Source organism: Rhinatrema bivittatum, chromosome 4, assembly GCF_901001135.1.
Source record: "Rhinatrema bivittatum chromosome 4, aRhiBiv1.1, whole genome shotgun sequence".
NCBI classification, from domain to species: domain Eukaryota; kingdom Metazoa; phylum Chordata; class Amphibia; order Gymnophiona; family Rhinatrematidae; genus Rhinatrema; species Rhinatrema bivittatum.
Window position 1 is genome coordinate 410,429,668 of NC_042618.1, and position 23,789 is coordinate 410,453,456.

Genomic DNA, 23,789 nt, shown 5'->3' on the forward strand with positions numbered 1-23,789 from the left:
GGGTGTTCCATATAGGGTTCTACAGCCTTATAAACGAATAACTCATCTGGCACATATAATATTTGTCTGACTAACCTCTCCTATTTCCTGTTCTGGTCTGACTTGCCTCCCTGTTGATGGAGGTGGGTGAGGCCAAAGCTGTCACACCGGGGAATTTGCTCATGGTTGGTTATTTCCCTAGTTGGTTACAGTTTTCACCACAATCTATTACTATACCCTGTAACATACATATTTCAATAACAGCCCATGCCATATGGCTCTCTTTAGGCACACTATAGAGGACTCTGTTTTATCCCAAGTGCCTTAATTTTTTAAAGCTTAGGCAGATAATACTCTGCACAAAATTCAGTGTCTATCAACATCACTACTGTTTACTTAACTTATTGGCTCATAGTCAATGAAAACTGATATGCAGTCAAACAGGAGGATTAACTTTAAAGAACCAAGATGCCTTTTTAAATTGGGCAGAAGATTGCACACCAGGAGGGAGTTTGTTCCAGCAGAATGTGGTTAGAAGGGAAAAGGATTTGAACCAGGACTGGGTGCAAGAAAGTTTTTTGGGGTGGCAAATATGTTCGTGATCAATCGGGTGACAGCATCATGCCCTGTCTAGCGTTTACTTACAGTTCCCCCTTTTCTTTGTCATATAGGGAATATTCTCTTTGAACGGAAACATCATGGAAAGCTACAGCCAGGGCTTAACCCTCCCACCCTCTCCCTGTCCACCGTGCAGCTCTGCCCACCCTCAGAGGAGTGCCTGCCATGCATCCGAGCCCACATCACCTGGGAACCTGTAGGTAGGTTTTCTCATCATGTCAGCTTCGGTGGGGTAAGATCACAGCGTTGTTTTCCAGTCACTCACTGCAGGTCACTGACCTGGAACCTTCCTTTTTTTTTTTTTCCTAGAAAATTACTACTGGTAGACCAGAAAAACTACTTGTTGCAGTTTCTAATTAGTTTTTTTTTTTAGCTGAGGATCTGGTTTTACTTTTAGGTTGGTCTGAGAAAATGTACAATGTTGCTGTAATTCACTGGAAGTTGTTGAATAACACCTGGCGGCAACGGGGATTACTTCAAGTGCTAAAAGGAATTAAAAGTTTTTATATGGTGCCACTGTGAGTTTCAAACTAATTAAGGTACTGTTGTGCAGCAGCATGATGGGCTTTATTTACAGGAAGAAACTCCCACTGAGAAATGTTTGTATGGTTTGGAGTTTTCTGGGAAAATAAGCCAGTTAAAAATACACCTTGTGATCATAGTTTTAGAGGGCTGGATGGCAGAAGGGATTGGCGTAAGGCTAGAGAGTCGTTCAGCTTTAGGTCACTGGTTTCAGTCCACCCCAATCCACCTGAACATCTACTATTTGGTGGTCTCAGTCCAGTTCTCAGTAAATAGGTGTCCCTCTCACACAAACCACCATCATAGTTGTTGACACTAATTTAATTGTATCCTTGTTGGCAGCCTCAGCACACAAGTTTGCACTTGCGGACCAACCATTCGTGCAATAGGGCAGCGCCCAAGAGCCTACAGCATTCTCCCCTAGCCTCAGATGGGTGGTTAGGGGTCAATGACCCTTCTTGCCCGGGGCCCCAGATCACTGCCAGTCTGCCCCTGCATGCAGGGATACTAAAATGCTTTTTTTTTACAACTAGAGGGGACCTCACTCCAAAGCAGCATGGAATGGGGAAACTTGCACTGCCACTGCCAGACAAAACAGAAGGACCTCCATTTCCAGTGTTGTTGGACTGGAGTCTTTCACAAGCACAAAATTCACTCCAGATTTTTTTAAGTAACGTGAATACTTTGAATCTGATATTAGATATTTTCCTTTATACAAAGGATCTTTGCAGGGCCAGCTCCAGGGCAAATGGCACCCTGGGTGAATATTGTCAATGGTACCTCCCCTCCTCCATACCTTCTCTCCCTCTTTTCACTTCACTCCCTAACCCTTCCATTACTTCCTTTCATCCTCCCATCCCCTTTGGGCCAGTTTCCAGATATCTGGTACTGTTGTCCTTATCCCCCCAACTGTCATCCCCACCACCCCATTTAGAGTCTCCCACGTGTGCCCACAATCGTGGTACTTTCTATCTCCTCCTCATAGCTGTATCCCTAGCAATTCTTTTGGCCCTCGGCATCTGGCAGGATCAGCACTTAACAGTGTATCAGCTTCCTCTGCTGCATGGGGCCAGTCTTGAAATTTGAGTCACGAAAGCCTATATAATCTTGTGGCTCATACTGGGAGGCTGGCCCAGGGCAGACAGGAAGCTGATTGACTATTAAGCATCGCTCCTCCTGTCAGCTGCACTCATGGTGGGGGAACGTATGTGGGGGCAAACCTGTCCTACCGGGCTTTGGGGAAGCTGAGCCTCATACTGAGAACACCGTTCCTTCTAAACTGTGTGCATGTGCACACAGTTTATGAACCCCACGCACACAGCAAAATATAATGCACACAAGAAATCCTGACATTTTCATTATATTGGCTCGTAGTCCATAAAAGTTGCACAAAAGAGAGTTTTTGCACACCTAGCCTTTCAAAAATTAGAGGAAACATTACTGAGCACCTATGATGACTGTTGCTGTGACCAGCCCAGTAGGTGATGCCTGCAGCACCCAAGGTGCCCCTTATCTTATAGCACCCTAGGAGACTATCCAGCTTGTCCTACTCAAAAGCTGGCCCTGGAGCTTAGCCTTGAATTTAACATTCTGCAATATTTGTATGCCATGTTTGCCATCTTTAAGGAGAGGCAGGTCCTAGCAATAGAAAAAGGCTTCACGTAACTGCAAACTAAACCTATAATAGCTGCCATGTGATAAAACCAGAACTGACATAGGATGTATTTGTTAAGCATGATGCATCTGATTGAAGGGAAAACAGAGGTGAATATGGGGGGTAAGGGGCAGCTGTAGCTACTGAAAGCCCCTGAAGTTCTGCTGCTCTATAAAATGGTCTCTGGGAACAGTGGGATAAGAAGCTGACCTGAATCCCTGCTCTTTCTTGTAAAGAAGATTCATGCATAGCACCAATAAGAGGAAGAGGTCCTTGCTTGGATTTCTTCTCTCTTTTATGTGCCCTTCCTTCTCATTCCTGTTTTATTCTTTTTAGAAAATGTAAAGATGCGCGGTTTTGGAATTCGCTTTCTGGACATGAACTCTAACCGGTACTACGCGTTTCAAATTAGAAAACGAAGAAAGACCACGATACAAAAGCTGGTAAGTGCAAGTGAGGAACTGTTTGAGGTTACCTTTAATGACACTGGACCATGTAACGGTAATCACACACGTGTTCTGCTGCTGATCACATTCAGGATTATACTCACCACTGGCTGTGTACAGGACCATGTCTGCATCCTTACTAGCAGTCACAAATTACCACAAAGAAATGGGGGGGTGGGGGGTGACAGTGAATTCGTGGCTTGTAAACAACTAAATGTAAGCAAGGTCTGGTCACAAGCAGGTTGTGCAAGTAAAAAGCAAATCTGTTATGCCTGCAGCCTGGCCTAGTGCTCTCAGTGCCCGAGTGCAGCCAGCGATGGGGCTGTGATTTTCTTAAATCATATTTTGTGTACTTAACGTGCTTGATGCAGGTCAAGAAGAAAAGGACTGGAACCTATTGTTGTGCTTCTTGAAATGGACTCTGATTTTCTGGGCCAGGCCTGATAGTGACGTTAGCAAGGCCAGTGGAAGCACTAGGCGAACTAAGCAGCCACCTAGAGCGCCACAGGTTTGGGGGCGACAGCATAGTGCTTCCACCGACTCTCTTCAGCCTGGACTTTAGAGCAGGATTGTGGGATTGGGCCTCCTTTCCGCATGTGGGCTGGAAGAGGAAGTGGGCCAATGCAGCCGGGAAGAAGGAGGCCCAATCTGAGACTGGAAGCAGGGGCTCTGCGGGGCTAGAAGAAAGTACCAGCATCGGAGGAGAGGATCAGGAGCGGCTGCAGCCAGCCCGCATGGCTGAAAAAAGTGCCTATCCCACAAACAATGGAGAGAGGAGGCTGCTGCTTGCGCTATCTGAAGAAATAGCACATATCTGTTGCTTCAGATTGCGTATGTCTGTGTGTGGGGTGGGGGGGAGGACAGAGAACATGGATGTGAGAGCATATATGTATGTGTCAGGGGGAAAGACTAACTCTATGTGTGTGTGTGTGAGAGAGCAGGTGTGTTGTGGGGGCCAGGGGACAGAGAGTGTGTGTGTGTGTTGGGGGAGGAATGGCTTGCGGGACAGGCAACACATATGTTGGGGGGACATGGGGACAGACAGCATGTGTCTGTGTGAGAACGTGTATATGTGTGTGGGGAGGGAAAGAGAAGAAAAAGAATGTGTGCCCCCATCCTGCCTCTGCTAACTAATCCATGACAATCTCAGCATGACTGGAAATCAAAGCTCCCAGATATGGAGAAAGGGTTCTTTAAATCCTTATTAGTTTAAATTATTGAGTGTTATTTGATGTCTGCTGTTTTGAAATATTTTACAGTTTTTGTATATGAGTTTAATTATTGGATTTTATTCTTTTTGTCAGCTGTTTTTGAAATTTTTATTTTTTATTTGTATGGTGTTACTATTATGATTGAGGTTTTATGAGGATGGCTTGTTGTTCTGAGATGAGTTTTTGTCTACAAGTTTCTAGTCATACTTTATTACAGTCTCTTTATTCTGTATTGGGTGAGGCTCTTGTCTGTGTTCCGCATGTGTGACCAAGGTGAAGTATTCTGCTAGCATGCAATTTCTGTGTAAGGATCTATTGCAGTCTCACTTGTTCTGTTTTCCTAATATCAGGTGTATTGGGGTTTTAGGGCCTGGTGTAATATTTGCAGTGTTTTCTTTTTATAGGTAGGGTTGGTACTGTTTGATTGCTGGCAGTTAGTGCTGTTTTGGGAGTTTATTATATTGTAATTCAGTTTGCTCATGGCTTTCTGAGGGTCAAGACCACACCCAATATGTGTTACAATAGACGTAAGTCCATATGGGTTCCAAGTGCCTTGTTTTGGCAGGGATTTCTTCTTGGCACCATAGTAATGCATGTTGTAAGTGATATTTTTATCTCAATGCCCTTTTCCATGTAAAATCTTTTATTATAAATGCATAATTTTTAATTGTGTGTGGGAAGTTCAGGGAGCAGTGATGGGGCGGGGCAATAAGTTTCACCTAGGGCTCCTAATACCTTTGCACCAGCCCTGGAAGTTAGTTTGGACAGTTTGCAATGTATTGTAGGGCCTTGCCAGAGCACAGATCTGAGAAACCTGAGACATATCATATAAGGGTCAGACCTCTCTCTCTACTATTTTTCATGGTGCACAGTCGACTCCAATCTGTTGTGGAAAAGAACTTTGTAACTGTGTAGACTGCTGTGTATATTACCAACACTCTGACAAAATGAGTTTTTTACTGTAATGTAAGACAGCTGCCTGGGACTATGTTCCTCTCACCACCCGTTCTCTGCCTTTTTTGCAGTGGGAGGTGCAGTACGATTGCTTCAGGACAGAGACTGGGCACAGTGTGTCTGTCTCTCTCTCTACCATTCCGGACTATGGCTTTAATGTGACCCAAACCTACTACATTGAAGAGGAAGATGCTGGTAAGAGGCCCACTGGCTAGAGGGGAAGTGGGCTAAAACTGGGGACCTTCTACCAAATCTTGGTATTAGCATATATCTACATGGGGTTGGCAGCATGGCAGTGCCACATTCTGGAATGGTTTCCTTTCCTAGCTTGGGTCTTCTGCTTCCCTGGCAGTCCATGGTTCGGGATACCACAGAGGTCATGTTCACAGCCTCATGAGGATCTAGGATTGCCAACCTTTCCATGGAGCAGGACTGGACACTTGGAGGCCGGGGGGGGGGGGGTGGTCCCTTTCTCCCCTTTCTCCCCTTTCTCCCCTTTCAAATCTAGCGTGGTTCCTGCCTGTCTGCCTTTGTGGCTCAGTTCGACTCTCCTCTTCCTCTGCGACTCCCAGGAAGGACAGCGCGAATTAGCAACAAGTGCGGCACAGCTGTGGGAGTGTCAGAGGAGGAGGCGAGTCAAACCGAGCCCCAAAAACAGGCGGGCGACTGGAGCGCTGCCAGGCTGCCACCACTGATTGGCCCCTGGCCTTGCCTGACCAGGCTTTAGTGTCCGGTTACCCTTCTAATAATAAGATGCAGTACCCATTTGAGGACTGTTGCTGCCAGGGCTTAATTTGCAGACAGAAGGGAAGTGGAACTGTGCAGGGGTGAAATGGGCAGGACTAGAGCTAGGTTTGACCTGTGGAAAAGGGCAGGACCGGGGGCAGGCGTTAACTCTCTCTTTCTTACACATGCCACGTGGCGGCCCTTGTCTCAGGGTGAGCAGCTCTGCTTCCTCCAAGGGCGGGAGGGCGCGAGCGCCGTAAGTGATCCATGCAACTACTGAGTCTGCTCGGTTTCCTCGGGTGAGCCAGAATTGATATGCAACGCTGGGCTCTGCTCTACTTGCTCGGGTCCCAGGAAAAAGGAAGCAGAATGCCGTTCAAGGTTGTTCTGCCAGAAATTAAACCCTTGGTAATGGACACAAAAAAGGGGTTGAATTAGCATAAGTTTGAAAGCTGTGAGCAGTAGTGCCAGTCATCAAGGCCAGGGTTAAAGACCTGACAATTGACACTTGTGCTAATTTAATCCCTTTTAGTGCCTGTCCTTTGCTTTGCAGTATCTGCTTCAATATCACCCCTTCCCTTCAATACAGGAGGAATAGTGGGGAGGAGGCGCTGGGTTAGGGGCTGATGCAATAAAGTGCGGTCAGCCAATCGCACTGTATAACCTGCAGTTGGACATGGGATAAATAGGCGCTAATCCATCCCCTAATGCAATAGCGGGATTAGCGCCTGTTTAACACGCGTCCGACGCGGAATGAATGAGAGAGTGCTCATCACATGCAAATACATGTGAATGAAGCTATTACTCATTCATTCCGCATGCAAAAAGATAAATGTGCGTCTCAGACGCACATTTATCGCTCAGCTATTAACGCCTGCCTGGAGCAGGTGTTAATAGCTGAGCACAGGTAAAAGAAGTACAGAAAAGCAGAAAAAACTGCTTTTCTGTACTTCTTTTTTAAAGTAATAAAAATAAAATAAAAACTCGGCAGACCGCCGAGTTATGAAGACCAACGCTGCCTGCTAGTAATGAAAACTCGGCGGCCGTTTTCATTACTAGCAGGCAGGCCGGTTATGAAAACCGAGGCCGAGTTTACCAGCCTCGGGCTTCATAACCAGCAGCTGCGGTGGGTCGCGTTAGCAAGGAGGCGCCAAGGTAGCGCAAGCAACCCTAGCGCCTCCTTCCTAGCGCAGCCTCCTAATTTAAATATTGCATGGCGCCCCCCCCTTGCGGGCGCCATGCGTGCGTTAAGAAAGCGGGCGCTGAAAAGTCAGTGTCCGCTTTCTGCGAACATTATTGCATCGGCCCCTTAGACAGCAGAGTAGCTGTTCTCTTCTCTCTGTGCTTCAGGCTCAGCTCCTCCTCCTCCTCTTCTCTTCCCTGCAGGCTGCCTGGAAGGGAGGGGCTGGAGCAGAAAACCTCTGCTGCTCTGCCTCTTAAGCCGGAAAAGAAGAGCCAGAACTGCCTTCCACCCCCTTCCCCCACAAATTAAGCCCTGGTTGCTATGATGACTAGACTAAGTAGGTTGGGGGGTGGGGCGGGGGGCTGTAAAATGGAGGGGGGGGGGAATCCCTGGGTGGCTGCAAATGAAGGCTCCTGGTGCCAGACCCCAGCCCTGGTTCTGACTGAGCTGAAAGCCCAAAGGAGTAGGAGGAAATTGCCAGGCAAATAAACAGAGAATCAGGTGCATAGGTACAGACATAATACCATATCTATTTAACAAAATCACACAGGAAATTAATCATGCAGACATCTGTATTCTGTTTGTTATACTTCTGTATTTGCTTATAAAACTAAAACAGCTTCATAGAATTTCAGGGGCAGTTAGTGACTTACTAAACTGGATAGGCAAAGTACATTTTCGCAGGGTGGAGGAGTACGATATGCTCTCTCTTCATCCTCTTCCCCAGCAGGGATTCTTTATTCTTGCTCACTCCTCACAGGAGTTAAATTCTAGCCCGGATTTTTGCTTAACGTACATTAAAAACGGATCCTCGTGAGATGCAGTAAGCTAATGGGATGCAAATCAAGCAGGAGTGTAAAAAAAAAAAAAAGCACGCTAAAAGGAAAAATGCACTAAAATGTGAGCTAACCACAAAAATCAGCACTAATGCAGAAAAGTGCTTTAAAATAGGAGTAAGGAGGTAGGCGTTTGAAGTTGGAAGGAGTGTGACCAAAATGACTTTGCATGCAAGATCGGCACTGGGCATCCTGCCTTGGGCACAGTCTCACATGCAAGGCCATTTGGGCAAAACATGTTCGAGTGAAATCAAAGGATAAGCTCTCTAGGGAAGTCCCCTATAGCTGAACAATTTGCATTCTGGTGCTGTGCATTCCGAATGGCTGTATTTAACTCCTTGACCTGAGGCAGAGTGCAAGTTAACTCACATTTCTGATGGCCATGATATTCTATTGCTATGCCCATGTGATAGTGTCTACACAGCAATAGAATAACTCTGGCCACTATAAATGTGAGTATACGCCACCTCAAACCAAAGAAAGTTAACATTTCCAGCATAAGCTCTCTGGGGCTTGCAACTCTGGGCAGGAACCTTCAACTGAAGAGTATTTATTTAAACTTTTTATATTTTGCCTGATACTGGACTAGTACTTTGATGTTGTGCATCCCAAATTTGGTGCACTGTTCACAGAGAGATTATGCATTATTCAGCTGGGGAAGGCACTTTCTGCTGAACAGTATGCACTTTGTCGCTGTGTATCTGACTTTGATGTCCTGTTCCGCTGTATGTGTCCCCACTGGAAAGTTTATACTTTTGATTTTTACCTGCCATTCCTTGCCAAAATGGCCTTGGATGCAAGGATTTGCTCTCTGGAATGGGCACGTACAGCTAGCTGAACAAATCATAAGCTCCCTGGGGTAGCCAGTATGCCAAAGTTGGGATGCATAGTACTGATATACTGTTCAGCTGTAGGTACCTGCCTCGAGAGCTTACACTGGAAATTAAACTCCTGGGTCTGAGATGGAGTAAACTCACATTTCGGTGGCTAAAGTTATTCTATTGCTGTGACCAGTCTGGTAGAAGCAGCTAGATACTACCAGACTGGTCACATAAATAATATCAACAAATTGCAGAGTGAGAACTAGATATTTTTAGTTTCAACTGTATCGGAAAATAGCAACTTCACTTAAATAACCAATACTAGTTAACCATACCCAATATTGTAGACGCTTCAGCTTGTAAATTACTTTTGACACATGAGAATTTTGACCTTCATAATAGGCATCATCGTTATTGCTTTCGCGTATTTAAACTCTGCCTTATATTTAATCATGTGGTCAATTCAATTCATTTTGAGAATTTTTAACCGTATTTTTCAAGACATTTTTTTATGCATTTAAAAGTTATGTTCATAAAAATTCTTGTGCGAGAATAAGCACTTATCTTGATTTTACTCGATCCACATCCTTTGCTATCTTGCTGTGATAGGCAAGAAACCGATGACCCAACACTGGACCGTGTTTCGGACTGCTGGCAAAATTTCTCAGTCCTTTCTCAAGGGTTGAAATTTCTGCGTCAAAAAATTAAATCTCATAAATCAACTGTTAACTTTCAAGTAATATGTTCATTCGTAAGACTTACAGTTATTCCATTGCTATGGACGATATTGATGTGCACCCACTTTTAAATCTTGATCCATATTGCTATGGTCTCACAATGGCGACTCGGCGTTTATTTGGCTTTTGACATCCGGCACCAAACCGGAACCGTCCTAAATACTTCCACAACCCAAGTTCCGCCCCATATAGAAATGACGTTATGCTGGCGTTACGTTGGTTATACCAAGGAATACCACTCAATACACGCGTTTAGTCCATGAGGATTAACAGTATGGAGCCTAAATATCCACTGTTGCTCTTTAAGATTCAAAATTTTATTAATATCTCCTCCTCGCGGGTGCATCAATACTTTCTCCAAAATCCTCCAACGTAGATCTCCAAATCCATGATTATGTTGCTTGCAATGCACCACTAGGGGAGCCGTGATTTTTTCCGTGGTTATGCAGCTTTTGTGCTCAGTTAATCGTGTTCGAATCATTCTTTTCGTTCTTCCCACATAGTATAACTTGCATGGACATTCTATCAGATAGATTACATGTGTGGATTTACAGTCGGTGTGCACCTGTAACCGATGTGTTTGCCCACTCACATCCGTCCAAGTTTCTCCCTCCATCACTTGCTGGCACATAGCACATCCATTACATGGCCAACATCCATACACTGTGGTAGGATTATCGAACTGTGGTTCTTGTAAAAAGGAATGTACAATATTGTCTCCTATATTGCGTCCTCGACTGTACGCTACAATCGGCCGATCTGCAAATACTTCTGCATGGGGTCTTAACACTGTCCAATGCTGATGGATAGATGCTGCAATTGCTGCAGCTTTATCAGAAAAAGGGATTGAACATACTAATGGGGGCTTGTTGTCCGATGGTTTATCCAACAATAGCCAGCATCGTGCCACATTTGTGGCTCTCTTCCAAGCTTTTTTAATGTAGTGACTAGGATATCCTCTTTGCAATAGTCGTTTTGCTAAAATTTCTGCTTGTACTTGAAAACGGTGCTTATCACTACATATCCTTTTTAACCTCAGGAATATAAGGCAGAGTTTAAATACGCGAAAGCAATAACGATGATGCCTATTATGAAGGTCAAAATTCTCATGTGTCAAAAGTAATTTACAAGCTGAAGCGTCTACAATATTGGGTATGGTTAACTAGTATTGGTTATTTAAGTGATGAAGCACATAAATAATATAACATGGCCACAAGATGTGAGTTAAGTTTTACTCCTGCTCTGACCCAGCAGTTAAATATCCAGCGTTAATAAAATGTGCCTTCCTAGTGGTTTATGCTCCCCTGCCACCAGATGGAGATAGAGCAAGCTGATGTCACAGTATATATATAACCCTGTAGTGACCCCAGCCTGACAGTATTCTCTGTCTCCAGCAGTTGGTGGACGTGCATCTCCATATGGGGATTGCTTTGAGCTTTTTGAAAAGAGAAATTTGAAATTCTAAATTCAGGAAAAGAAAGCCCCGCTCTCCTACGGTGATAGCTGAAGATCCCTCCCTTAGTTTAGAATTCCTGAGGCGATTTCTGTGGTCCCTCAGAGGTGTGCCTTGGTCCGTTAAATGGGTTTTCCGGCATGGACTTAGCTGCTACTTCAGATGAAAGGCCCAGGTGCAGGAGGCCGAGCATGGTGGTGATGGCAGATGCCCTCTCCCCCCGCAGCCGGAGACCGTCTTGGTACTCAGCTGGTAAGCATTGAGCTCAGGTAAGGTTTAAAAAAAACAAACAAAAAACAAAGAGTTTTACTTGGAATCAGAGACAGTTAGACTTCCTCCGGTCTCCGTTCTCAGTGCTTCGTGCTGATGTTCGTCCCTGCTCCCATTGAGGTTGGGGAACTGGGCAGCCTGGTGGGTTGAGTGGCCCCCGGTGGGCTAGGCACCACACTTAGGCTTTTTTCTTGTATGCCACGTGGTAGACCACGGTGGCTGTTTTCGCGCGCTTTTGTGCGTGTTCTGCTGCCCTCTATAGGATGTCGGTGTCTGCAGTGTGTTAGCTCTGCGCACGCGTTGTGCGCTTGGTTTTTGGGCACACTTTTTACACGCATGAACTTTTTTATGTGCTTAATTTGGCACACAGGTTGTGCGTGCGCCTTGTTGCGCTTTCTTCTAGGCGCTGATTTTTTGGGCGCAGAGTGATTTAAAACTGTTTAGAAAACAGTTGAAAACCTGGCTCTTTGAGCAAGCTTATAAGGATGGCAATTGCTAAATTGAAAGTCATTCCACTTACATTACACCGTTTTTAACGTTGTAAAGGGTATTATTTTTAGACCATCTTAATTTTTTTGTATTTAATGATTTATTTATTAATGTTATTAAATATTCACTTTTGTATTATATTTTACCTACTATCTTATTCTATCCCTAGGAATTTAAAGGCTGGTATTTAGGGTTTTTTTTTTTTCTAATTTATGATGTATTTGCTTCATTTATTTTTATGGATTTTATTGTTTGTTTAAGTATTATTTATTTATTTTTTATTTATTTAAAATCTTTTCTATACCGTTGTTAAGCTAGTATTAATTGTTCTTATAGCTTTATTTTATTGTGTCTGTTTGTAAACCGTTGTGATGGCTCGTTCCAAATGACGGTATAAAAAAGTTTATAAATAAATAAATTATAAATACATTTCATTTTTGAGCGCGAGCTGTTCCGACGCACATTTACCCCAGCGATAGCACCGGTAAGTAACAAGCTTAAGCGTCTTCCTATTTGTGTTGCCTGTCATATTAGGGCTTCTCAGCCTGACCTGGCTTCTGACCTGTGTCAGAGCTGCTGAGATGCTCAGGGAGAGTTGTCTTCCTTGGTTTTTGCTAAGCCTGGCTCTTCCCATTCTGATGATGGGTTGGTCATGGCCTTGACTGGGGGGATGCCAGATCTTGGCTCTCCCTTGACTGGCTCCTCCGCTGGCGAGGGCAGTTCTGTGGTTTCAGCTCCAGTTCCTTCTGGGTTTTTTATCTGGACCCGGCTGCTTTTTCTTGGGTGGAATTTTTTCAAAGCTTACAAGCCTTTCTTCAGGCGCAGTCCTCTGCTTCCCCCATTTCTGTTTCAGCCGGTGGCTCCTCCTTCTTGTGCTTAAGCGTCGGGGCTCGCCTTTGCTCCCTGCAGGTGTTCCTGACAGGAATCCAGATGGCACTGATAATGAGGTTGATCCTGATTCCCTGGAAGATGGGGAAATTCCTGCAGGGCTGGAAACGTATTGAACCATGTTGCAGTTCTTTCATAGAGATGACTGCCGGTTCTGATTTTCCTGACCTTGAAACAGCTGGGTGTTCCTGGTTCAGATGCTGTGTCAGAGCTGAGGAAGAATCCCATTTTGGTTTCCTTACATAAAACCTCTTGTTTTTTCCCGATGATGGATGGCATCCAGGAATTGATTGATCTGGAATGAGATGCCCCCGAGGCAAAATTTAAAGGGGGTCGCACATTGGAAGGCCTGCACCCCTTGGATCCGGCTGAGAGAGAGCGTTTGCATTTTCCCAAAGTGGATGCTCTGGCATGTGCCGTGACTAAGTGGATGACTATCCCCATAGAGGGAAGAGTGGCCTTAAAGGATGTACATGAATTTACAGATTGCCTCCTGTTGCACCCTAGTGGCGATTTCTTGTCTGCTTCTCTCTCAGGAGGTTGATGAGTCTGGAGGGAATTCCAGAGTGACTATGGAGCGTGCTGCCGCCTTTATAGCAGATGCAGCTGTGATTTGGTCCGGACCTCGGCCAGAGGAGTGGCTTCAGGGATAGCGGCCAGGCATGAACTCTGGTTGCAAAATTGGTCAGCTGACACAGCTTCTAAAGCCAATCTTACCAAGATGCCCTTTAAAGGCTCACTCTTATTTTGGGAATGAGTTGGAGAAACTGGCCAATAAGTGGGGTGAGTCTCCGGTGCCTTGGTTGTTTGAGGATAAGAAACAGTTACAGTGCCCCTTTCGTATGAGGGGTCGTTTCCGGGGTTCCAGGTGTTTTCGTCTCTACAGAGGGACAGCCTTTCAGTAAATTCGGCCTTTCAGTAGGTCTCAGTCCTTTCATCCCCTGCTGTCCAAGAGAGGAGTGGGCTCAGGTGGTGGACCTTCCCGAGCTTCCCAATGAAGGTTTGACGATCCACTTTCTGGAACAGGAAATAGAGGGACATCTCTCTCTCTTATCGGAGGTGGATCGAGATCACGTCGGACCAGTGGGTTCTAGAGGTGCTACATGAAGGGTATGCACTGGAATTTCACAGTATTCCTCAGGATGTGTTCATGGTGTCCCTTTGCCACTCCCTGTAGAAGAAGCAGGCGGTGGAGTTAACGCTTCAAAGTCTCCTCAGACTGAGGGCTGTGGTTCCGGTGCCCACATCTCAAGAAAGTATGGAGCGATATTCCATTTATTTGTTGTGCCCAAGAAGGAGGGCTCCTTTCGCACCATCTTGGATTTCAAGAGGGTCAACCGTCACTTGAAGGTGACTCATTTTTGAATGGGAAACCTTATGCTCTGTGATAATGGCGATGTAGTCAGGGGAATTTTTGCCCTCCTTGGATATATTAGAGGCTTACCTTCATATTCCCATCCTATTGGAACACCAATGCTTTCTATGCTTTGCGATGTTGGGGGACTGCCTTTTGGTCTAGCCACTGCTCCCATAACATTTTCCAAGATGATGGTGGTAGTAGCGGAAGCCTTGCGAAAAGAAGGAATCCTGGAACACCCGTATTTTGACTGGCTGATTCAAGCCAAGTCTCAGGAAGAGAGCCGCCTGGTGACACACAAGGTGATTTCATCACATCTGGCAATCCTAAGGCCCGTCTCTTTTTATTAAGTTCCTGGTTGCAGGGACGGGCCCTTTTCTTCTCTTCCTGATCCCTGTTCCCATACATCTCAAAATACGATGAAAAGATCACAGTCCATCTGGAAATTGAATAGGTGACCTGCGCCTGGAGGCAAATCAGTTCTGACGAGGCTGAGAAGCTGCAAAACATTGCTTCCTTCATACTTGTAAGTTTGGCATTGGGTTAATTCAATAAAGTCAACCTGGATCTGCAGGCAAGGATCCAGGGGGGGCGCTTTAGGTGTGCAGGAGTGATGATCAAACCCTTGGAAGCCTTGTATCAATTACATTGCAAACACTAAGAACATATGGTAATAGCCAGAGCCCAGCCCCCACCAGTGGTAAAAGAACATAATTGCAATATATATATATATATATATATATATATATATATATATATATATATATATATATATATATATATGTGTGTGTGTGTGTGTGGGCCACTACTTTATCATTTGGGCCGACTCATATTTGCTCTTGTTCCTAATCTTGCATAGTGGCCCCTTCTCTTGCCCACAACTTCCAATAATCCTTATCTTGCGCCTGCCACTGAATCAAAATTTTTAATATTAAGTCTTTGTTTTCTCCGTTTTTTTTTTTTTTTTTTTTTTACAAACGGCATCCTGTAATTCTCACAGTCAGCGCTGCACATGCTTGGCTGTCTTATCTTGCCAGTTCCTTAAAACAGGGAGTAGCTCTGCATATTTAACTACTGCTAGCCAAAGAAGCAACAAGAAAAACTTTAACAAAGAACCCATTCTTAATCATTTCTCTAAATTTCCCAGAGACAGCTTCAAAATAAACTATGTCAAAGAATCTTCAACCATCCCAGTCTTTGGGAGTATCTGGGGTCTGGTTTGACATGGGACAGGACAGAGTTTTCCTACTGGAAGTTCGGATTCAGAGATTGATGTCTCAAGTGCATCAGTTGTTGAACACCATATGCCCAACGGTGTGGTCCTAACAACAGGTTCTCTGCTTGATGGCAGCTACTTTGGATGTGGTGCCATGGGCAAGGGCGCATATGTGTCCTCTTCGGTGCTCTCTGCTATCTTGTTGGAACCTGCAATCTCAAGATTATGCAGTTCAGCTCCACATGCCAATGCAAATGGATGTGGATACTGGAAAGTCGTTGCCTAATTAGGTTAGGACTCATTTCACTAGGGCTCAGGCAGTGTTATGGGCGGAGATCAGTCTGTTGTCTCCTGTCGATATCTGCCGAGCTGCAATGTGTGGTCCTCCTTATATACTTTTTCCAGGTTTTATCGTCTGGATGTGCAGGTCTGGGAGGATGCTGCCTTTGCACATGTGGGGTTGACTTGACCGCAGGCAGCCTCCCACCCTGTTGGTGAGTAGCTTTGGTACATCCCACTGGTCCTGAGTCCATCTGTCTACACTCTAGGAAATGGAGAAATTACTTACCTGATAATTTTGTTTTCCTTAGTGTGGACAGATGGACTCAGCTTCCCACTTTCGGCTGCAGCATGAGTGTGTCAGTAGTCCTCCTGTAGGGCTCTGGGTCCCAAGTGATTACTGGTAAGTGTTCATCCAGTCCCTAGCTTGGGGTACCTAGAATCTTATGTGAGGTCAGTGTTTATGGTTGGTTGAGTACAGTTCTGGTTATCTGTTTTTAATCAAGTTTTTGCTAGTCTGTTCACACACAGTTGCTGTTGAAGAGAATACTGACAGGCTGGTTTCACTGCAAAGTTCTATATACTGTGACATCAGCTTGCTCCATCTCCATCTGCTGGCAGGGGAGCATAAACCCACTGGTCCTGAGTCCATCTGCCTGCACTATGTAAAACAAAATCAAGTAAGTGATTTCTCCATTTAAGCTATCTGCCTTTTAAGGCAGCTCCCTGCATTGCTGGGGAATAGCTAACGCCTTCTTTTACTTGGGATTGGCATGAACCCGTGCCAATTTTAGGCTGGTTTTTATGCCTGGTTTAACACGCATTTTTTAGGAGTTAACTCTGGTATTTAACAGGGGTTTTAACATACTGCAGAAAAATGCATGCTTAAACAGAAATGAAAACCTGCGCTAACGTTAGCACACCTTATTACAACAGCCCCCTAATCTTAGGTGGATTCTGACAGGCAGGCCTGACCTTCGCTCATGGCTGACCCAGCCTGTAGAGAGGAAGCTGCGATGCAGGACCAGTGATCCTGCATCGCACTCTTTCTATGCAGGCAGTCACGGCAGTAGTCTGCCTCCTAGTGGACATGCAGTAGAAGAACAGGATGCTTGAGGTCTTGTGTAGCTTTGAGGCAGGCTCTAGCCTACCCTGGATTGTTTAAATAGCTGATTTGCAGCAATATAACTCTGTGACTAGGAAACAAGGATCTGGGAAATGAAAATTGGTTAAAAATTAAAGGTAACTATTCCACTAGAAGCCCATGATTTAGTTCACTGGTTGCAGAAATGAATTCCAGTTAAAGGGAGCTGGGAATTGAGTAGTGAATTAAAAAGCCTGCTCTGAGCAGCCACCACTGTCAAATTTGGCATTAATATTACCTGTTGGGGGGGGCGGGGCAGGGGGAGGAATAATTTTAAGGCAAAGTCTATGAGAACATTTTTATCTGTGGACTTTGCACTTATTTTCAAACTGAATGTGTGCACATGTTTTCAATTTGGAAATGATCCCAGAAAATATACCTGTGCACATTTGTACCTGCTAATTTGTGCAGGTAGTTTTAACAGCAAAATGCCATGCACGAACTTTGGAAAATTCAAAAGAACGCACGTAGTTCTAAATCCCTGGCCCCGGGAACGCCTTCCTCTGCTGCAGGTCAAAGTACACCCATAGACTTTGCATCAGATTTTAAAGTGAAAGCACCCATGCATTTTAAAAAGGGTGCTGGAAAAACTACCTGCACATGTTTACGCTTGCTAATTTGCTCGAGCAGCTTTCCACAGGAAAGATAACGTGCATACTTCGGGAAAAAATATATTGTGTGGTTCCAAATCCTGCCGCTGGGAGCACCTCTTGTCACTGCGGCCCTACACACTCGAGTCTACCTGCACACAGGGAGATCAATTAAAAACAAAAATCACTTCCGTAGGTTTTTACCCGCAGAAATGGCCTACATGTTGTGAGCTTGCCAATGAGGTACAGATGTTTCGTTCTGCCATTAAAGTATTTTTTGATGCATACAGACCCCTGTAAGATTTTCCATAGGATCCATTTTGGGAAATTCTCCCGGTACCAGGAACAATGTAGTGCTTTGCTGGATTGTGCTTATACACTGCAGGTAGGCGTTTATTTGCACAGATATATGTTTTCTGTATTTGTACATAATCTGCAACACACGTGCCATAGTACGGGCACAGATATGTAACTGAAGATAGAGGTAAGGTGTATTATTTGATGTGGCAGGGGTAATGTTTTTATTTCTCCTTTCCAGGTCCTGAATTTACTTATCTCCTATTCCCAGAAGAGCGGACAATCCAGGTTTCTGTCCCTGTGGGTCCTGATGTGAAAGCAAGACTCTGTTATCAGCAGGCCTTGGTGTGTGAAGAGCTAAGGGACCACACCTACCAGCTGGTAAGGCACAAACCCCTGGAGCCTTCTTTGCCAACCTGTGTTTACAAGTTTTAGTAGGGCTTTGCCATGCTTGAAATCTGCCTTAGGGATTTGTTTTTCCACTGTTCTTGGAAAAACAAGCCCAGTTATGAAAAAAAAAGGTTTGGAGAGAGAGGAAATGATATAGGAGGAGGTAAAATACATCATTAGCAGAAGAGACGTCCACCATTGAATTAATGGCTCGCTCTTAAATTATAGATGCTATAGGATATAATGGGGGGGTGGGGGGGTGGACAGTAGGAGTATGGGAGACCTGACCTGCAATATTGATCAACTTTATCTGAATGGAAAATTCAAATTAATGTTCCAAAATAGCAACTTCCTGTACATACCCAGATCAGGCCAGACGAGTGAGTTGTGCATTCCTACCAGCAGATGGAGGCAGAGAACAAAACCTTGAGGCACTGCTACATAACCGAGAGTGCCACCTGCAGTCCCCAGTATTTCTCTGTCTCCAGCAGATGGTAGAGGTGCAAACCTGCAGTCTGACCAGATTTAAATTGAGAGAGAGAAGTGGTTTCCAAAGTTTTCGAAGGCTCCTGAGGTATTAGGCTCCTTTGTGGACCATCCCTCATGTGGAGCAGGGTGACCGGGGGGTTGGAAACCCCTGGCTGGTGTTCGTCCTCAGCCGGCCGGAGGTCCTGAAAGCTAGGGGACTGGCTCCCTCAGGGGCACTGATGCCTCCTCCTGAGTCTTCACCAGCCTGTCAGGGAAGTGCCCTGTTATCTTTCAGTTAAGCTGTTGTTGAAAAAAAAAGTCTCTTTCCTTTCAGCGGTTTAAGGGAACAGTCGGGTGGTGAGGGCCTCGGGGACAGCGGGAGTTGTCAGCAGTTCAGGGGGGGGGGGTTCTCCCTCGCTCCAGGGCCCCGGGGGTGGTGAGGAAGTGGTGGCTCAGCTATCAAGGAACGCGGGTGCACTTTGATTTTCCATTCTTTGCTGGTTGGGGTCTCAGTCCACTGCTGCGCGACTTTGCAGGGGGACCGACTGCCTTTACTTTGGGGTTTTCCGCGCGCCGCTCAGGCTGGTTTTTGTCAGCGGCAGACGTGTGCTTATGCTGCCGCATGTGCGGATGTTAGGTCTTTTGTGCGCATCGTGTGTGTGCATTCAGCGCGGTGGTTGAGCCACGTGTGGGGGACCTGTGCTGCAGCGCGTCTTTTGTGGAATGGCGCCAAAACCGCATGTGGCGGCCTATAGGGTCTGCTGAGCTGAGTAGTAAATCCCTGTGGTCCAGCTCCAAGGCGAGGGATTTTATTTATTTATTTATTTAACATTTTTCTATACCGACATTCGCACGAGACATCACATCGGTTTCCAGACAACAGCAAAATCAGCCAACAGGGCTTTACATTGTAACTGATATTTTAACTGGGGGGGAGGAGGGGGAAGGGGCAGGGCAGTAACTTGGAGCTAATGAGTATGCTGGGAACAGGGGAGGGGAGTACAGGGTTAATTTACAAAAAGCAGGAGTAATGTACATGCTATATACAATCTATTATGTACGTTCTATATACAAGACGAGGGAGTGGGGGGAGGGTAGGTTAAGGAGGGAAGAGGAGGGATGGGGGTGGGGGGGAGGAAGGAGTCAGGGTGTAGGGTAGAGTGGATTAGGAGGGGGGTGTGGGGGGGGGGGGGAAAGGAACTGGGATGGCAGATTAAGAGTAGGCGTGCGTGAAAAGCCATGTTTTAAGTTTCTGTCTAAATTTCTTTGGACAGATTTCAAGGCGTAGACTGGTGGGCATAGAGTTCCATAGCTTGGGACCAGCTAAGGAGATGGAGCGTTGTTTGGTGGAAGCGAGGTGGGATAGTTTGGGTGTAGGAGTAGGTATTGTTGCAAGGTATGGTGATCTGGTTGGCCTTGATGTCGTACGAAGGTGTAGGGTGTCAGAGAACCATTGCATGTTTGGGTTGTGGATGGCTTTGTGTATGAGAGTTAGGGTCTTGAAGATGATTCTTGAAGATATGGGGAGCCAATGTAGTTGTTTCAGAATGGGCGTGATGTGATCGTTTCTGCGTGTGCCTGTTAGTATGCGCGCGGCTGCGTTTAGAAGAAGTTGTAAGGGGGTTGTGGTATTTTTGGGAAGGCCTAGTAGTATGGCGTTTGCGTAATCTATTTTGGATAGGATGAGAGCCTGAAGCACAGTTCTGAAGTCGCTAGGATGCAGGAGTGGTTTTAGTTTTTTGAGTGTGTGTAGTTTGAAGTAGCATTCTTTAAGGGTAGTGTTGATGAATTTTTGCAGGTTGAATTGGGAGTCAAGAATTACACCAAGGTCTCTTACGTGTTGAACGAAGTCTGGGAGGGGGTGCAGAGATCTGATATTGGTGGGAGAGGGATTGAGTTGTTGGGGGGCGATGATCATTAGTTCAGTTTTATTAGTGTTTAGTGCTAGGTTGAGTTGAGTGAGAAGGCTGTTGATGGAGGAGAGGGCACTTCCCCATTTTAGAAGGGCATTGGGTAGAGAGTCTGTGATGGGAATGAGGACTTGTACATCGTCGGCGTAAACAAAATGTGGGAGACCAAGTTTCAGAAGGAGGTGGCAGAGGGGTAGGAGGTATATGTTAAATAGGGTTGAAGATAGGGAGGAGCCTTGGGGAACTCCGCACGTGATATTGATGGGTTTGGATTCATGCTTTCCGATTTTGACTTTGAAGTGTCTGTCATTGATGAAGGATTTGAACCATAGGAGGGGGATTCCTGAGATTCCAATTTCGGTCAGCCTGTCGATAAGTATGGAGTGATTGATGGTATCGAAGGCTGCTGATATGTCTAGTAGGGCTAAGATGTATGTGTGACCCATGTCTAGTCCTCTGATGATGTAGTCTGAGAGTGACGTCAGGAGGGTTTCTGTACTAAATTGTTTGCGAAAGCCGTGCTGTGAAGGTAGGAGGATTTGATGCTGGTCTAAATAATTGGATAATTGTGTGTTAACAGTTCTTTCTAGGACCTTCGCAATAAACGGGAGATTGGAAATGGGGCGAAAGTTAGTTGGGTCTGTAGGATCTAGTTTGGGCTTTTTTAGAATGGGTTTTACAATGGCTAGTTTTAGTTGGTTGGGAACGTTGCCGGAGGCCAGGGATGTGTTAATGAGGTCAGATAGGGGTTGTGCGATGCAATCTGGTATAGATAGAAGTGCTTTGGTGGGTATTGAGTCTGAGGGGTGGGAGGAGGGTTTCATTTTACTTAGTATAGATCTGATTTCAGAAGTGGATGTGGTTTCGAAGGCATCCATTTGATGATTGGGGGCTTTAAGAGAGGTTTTGGTGGGTGAGGGAGAGGTGGTGAAGCGTGAGGTGATGTTAGCTATTTTGTTATGGAAAAATTTTGCGAGCTCGTTGCATTTGTTGTCGTTTTCTTCGTCCAGAGTGGAGTTGGGTGCCGTTTTTGTTAAGCTTGTGACAAAGGAGAATAGGGCTTTAGGATTGAACTGATAATTGTGTATTCTGGTAGCGTAGAAGTCTCGTTTAGTATTGAGCGTGTTTGATCTGTATGTGTGTAGCATGGATTTATATTTGTTGAGATTGGAGGTGGTTGGGTCTTTGCGCCATGTTTTTTCTAGGCTTCTCAATTTGTGCTTTAGTAGCTTTAATTCGGGAGTGTACCAGGGTTGTCTAGATTTAGCATCGGCGGGGATTTCTTTTGTTATTATGGGGCATAGCTTGTTGGCTGTGTCGCTAGTGATGTGGCTCCATGATGTGACTGCGGTTTCAGAGTCCTTGAGGTCTAATTTTTTGAAGTTATCTGTAAGTGTGTCTATGAGTTCTTCTCTGGGACATGCTTTTCTAAATTGTATGGTAGTTTTGTTGTTGGGGCGTTGTGGGAGGTTTTTTAAGGAGCAGGTTGCTTTGATGAGATAGTGGTCAGACCAGGGTACTGGCGTGTACGTTGGAGGGTTAGGAAGGAGGAGGGAGTTCGTGAAAATGAGGTCTAGTGAATGTCCAGCTTTGTGTGTGGGTTTGGAGATGATTTGATGTAGGTCCATTGCTAGGAGGGAGGTTAATAGGGATTCGCAACTGTGTGAGAGTGGATGGGAATCAATGTGGAGGTTAAAGTCTCCGAGTACTATGGCGGGTATATCATTGGTTATGTTTGATGCTATGCATTCAATGATGGGTGATACGTCAGAGTCTAAGATGCCAGGAGGAGTATATATAAGGCATATTTGTAGGTGGGGTGATTTAAAGAGGCCGACTTCATATTTGGGTGGAAGGTTGACTGGGTATTGTTTTAGCATGAGGTGTTTTTTTGCGACTAGAAGGAGGCCTCCGCCTCTTTTTTTAGGTCTGGGGATGGAAAATGTGTCATATTCTAGGCTTGGGAGTTGGTTAATTAGTACCGTGTCAGTGTTCTTTAGCCAAGTCTCAGTTACCGCACAGAAGTCCGGCTTTTCATCAAGGAGGAGGTCGTTTAGTATAAGGGTTTTCTTGGATAAGGACTGAGAGTTGATCAGTAGCATAGTGAGAGTTGTGAGGCCTAGGAATTGTGTGAGTGGTGTGAGCATGATTGGGATGAGTGTGCTAGGTTGCGAATGTGCTGGGGGGTGGTGGTGGAGTGAGTGTCTGTGGCGGTTATATATGAGTTTGCGTATGGGGAATGAGGCCATTTGGAGTGGGTGGTCTGGGTATATAGGGTAGCAGGGTATGTAGAGGCGGAAGGGGTGGGGAATTGCAGGGGTAAGTAAAGAGCAAGAAACATATAGTTGCTCAAAGAGATACAAAGGGAACACAAAGGGGCACACTAAGGGGCAAGCCCCTTTGTCGCGCCCCTTAGGCGCGAGACGCCTGGCGCGAGACGCCTTGGAGAGCGGTATCAGTTTTATGTGCTTGATTAGCAGGAAGTGAGTTCAGTCTTGTAGGCGGGTTCGCTGGCGTCGGTCTGTGGCGTGCTCGGGCAGGAGAGGTGCGCCTGCCGTGGAGGTGGTAGGAGGGGACGAGGCTGCCGTCTGCGGTGCGGCCTGCTCCGGACCCCGATGGGTCTCGCGCCGACGCGCGGGAGCTGCGGGCCGGTGAAGAGCCGGAACAGGAGAGCGAAGGCGGCAAAATGGACGGAGCGGCGGTAGGAGCCTTACTTTTAAAAGGGCTCGAGATGCCCTCCCCCGATGACGTCGATCTGCTGCGCCTGCCGTGGAGGTGGGAGGAGGGGACGAGGCTGCCGTCTGCGGTGCGGCCTGCTCCGGACCCCGATGGGTCTCGCGCCGACGCGCGGGAGCTGCGGGCCGGTGAAGAGCCGGAACAGGAGAGCGAAGGCGGCAAAATGAAGGGATGAAGGGATCCTTGGAGAAGGGTCCCTGGCTGTGGCCCCAGGGGGGTCTTGGGGGACAGCTGTACCTGCTGGGACCAGGACAGGGTTCTGCGCTCAAAGACTTCCATGAGAAATGCTCTCCCCCCCCCCCCCCCCCTGTGGCACAGGAAGATCTCGATGGGGGTGACGATTCTGAGGGCAGCCTTCCTGATCAGGGGGCTGAGGACCCTGAAGATTTTTCCCAGAGTTCATTCTTCTCCTACATAAGGCCTTCCTGGCAAGGAAGGGAGCGGGGATCAAGCATCCGAAGGGGAGGCCGCCCTTTCGGGCTTCCAAGACCCCTAAGGTGGCCCCTGCAGGAGGATCCGGGGACCTGTTGTGAAGCTTGGGTTTGGGTCGAGCAGGTTCGGAGGTGGACCCTAGGGATGAGGAGGACTCTGATGGTAAGCTGGAGGATCCTCTCG

At 46.1% G+C, this 23,789-nt stretch overlaps 1 protein-coding gene across 3 annotated transcripts in view; it reads left to right on the forward strand.

The window, feature by feature from the left end:
• Positions 1 to 23,789, forward strand: part of IL17RE (interleukin 17 receptor E) — a 102,764-nt gene that overhangs the window by 28,481 nt on the left and 50,494 nt on the right. For all 3 annotated transcript variants that reach the window (XM_029601176.1, XM_029601174.1, XM_029601175.1), the window contains exons 3-6: positions 651 to 797; positions 3,110 to 3,216; positions 5,456 to 5,579; positions 17,912 to 18,051. In XM_029601176.1, coding sequence (XP_029457036.1) covers positions 651 to 797; positions 3,110 to 3,216; positions 5,456 to 5,579; positions 17,912 to 18,051 — 518 coding nt within the window. The remainder of the gene's footprint in view (positions 1 to 650; positions 798 to 3,109; positions 3,217 to 5,455; positions 5,580 to 17,911; positions 18,052 to 23,789) is intronic.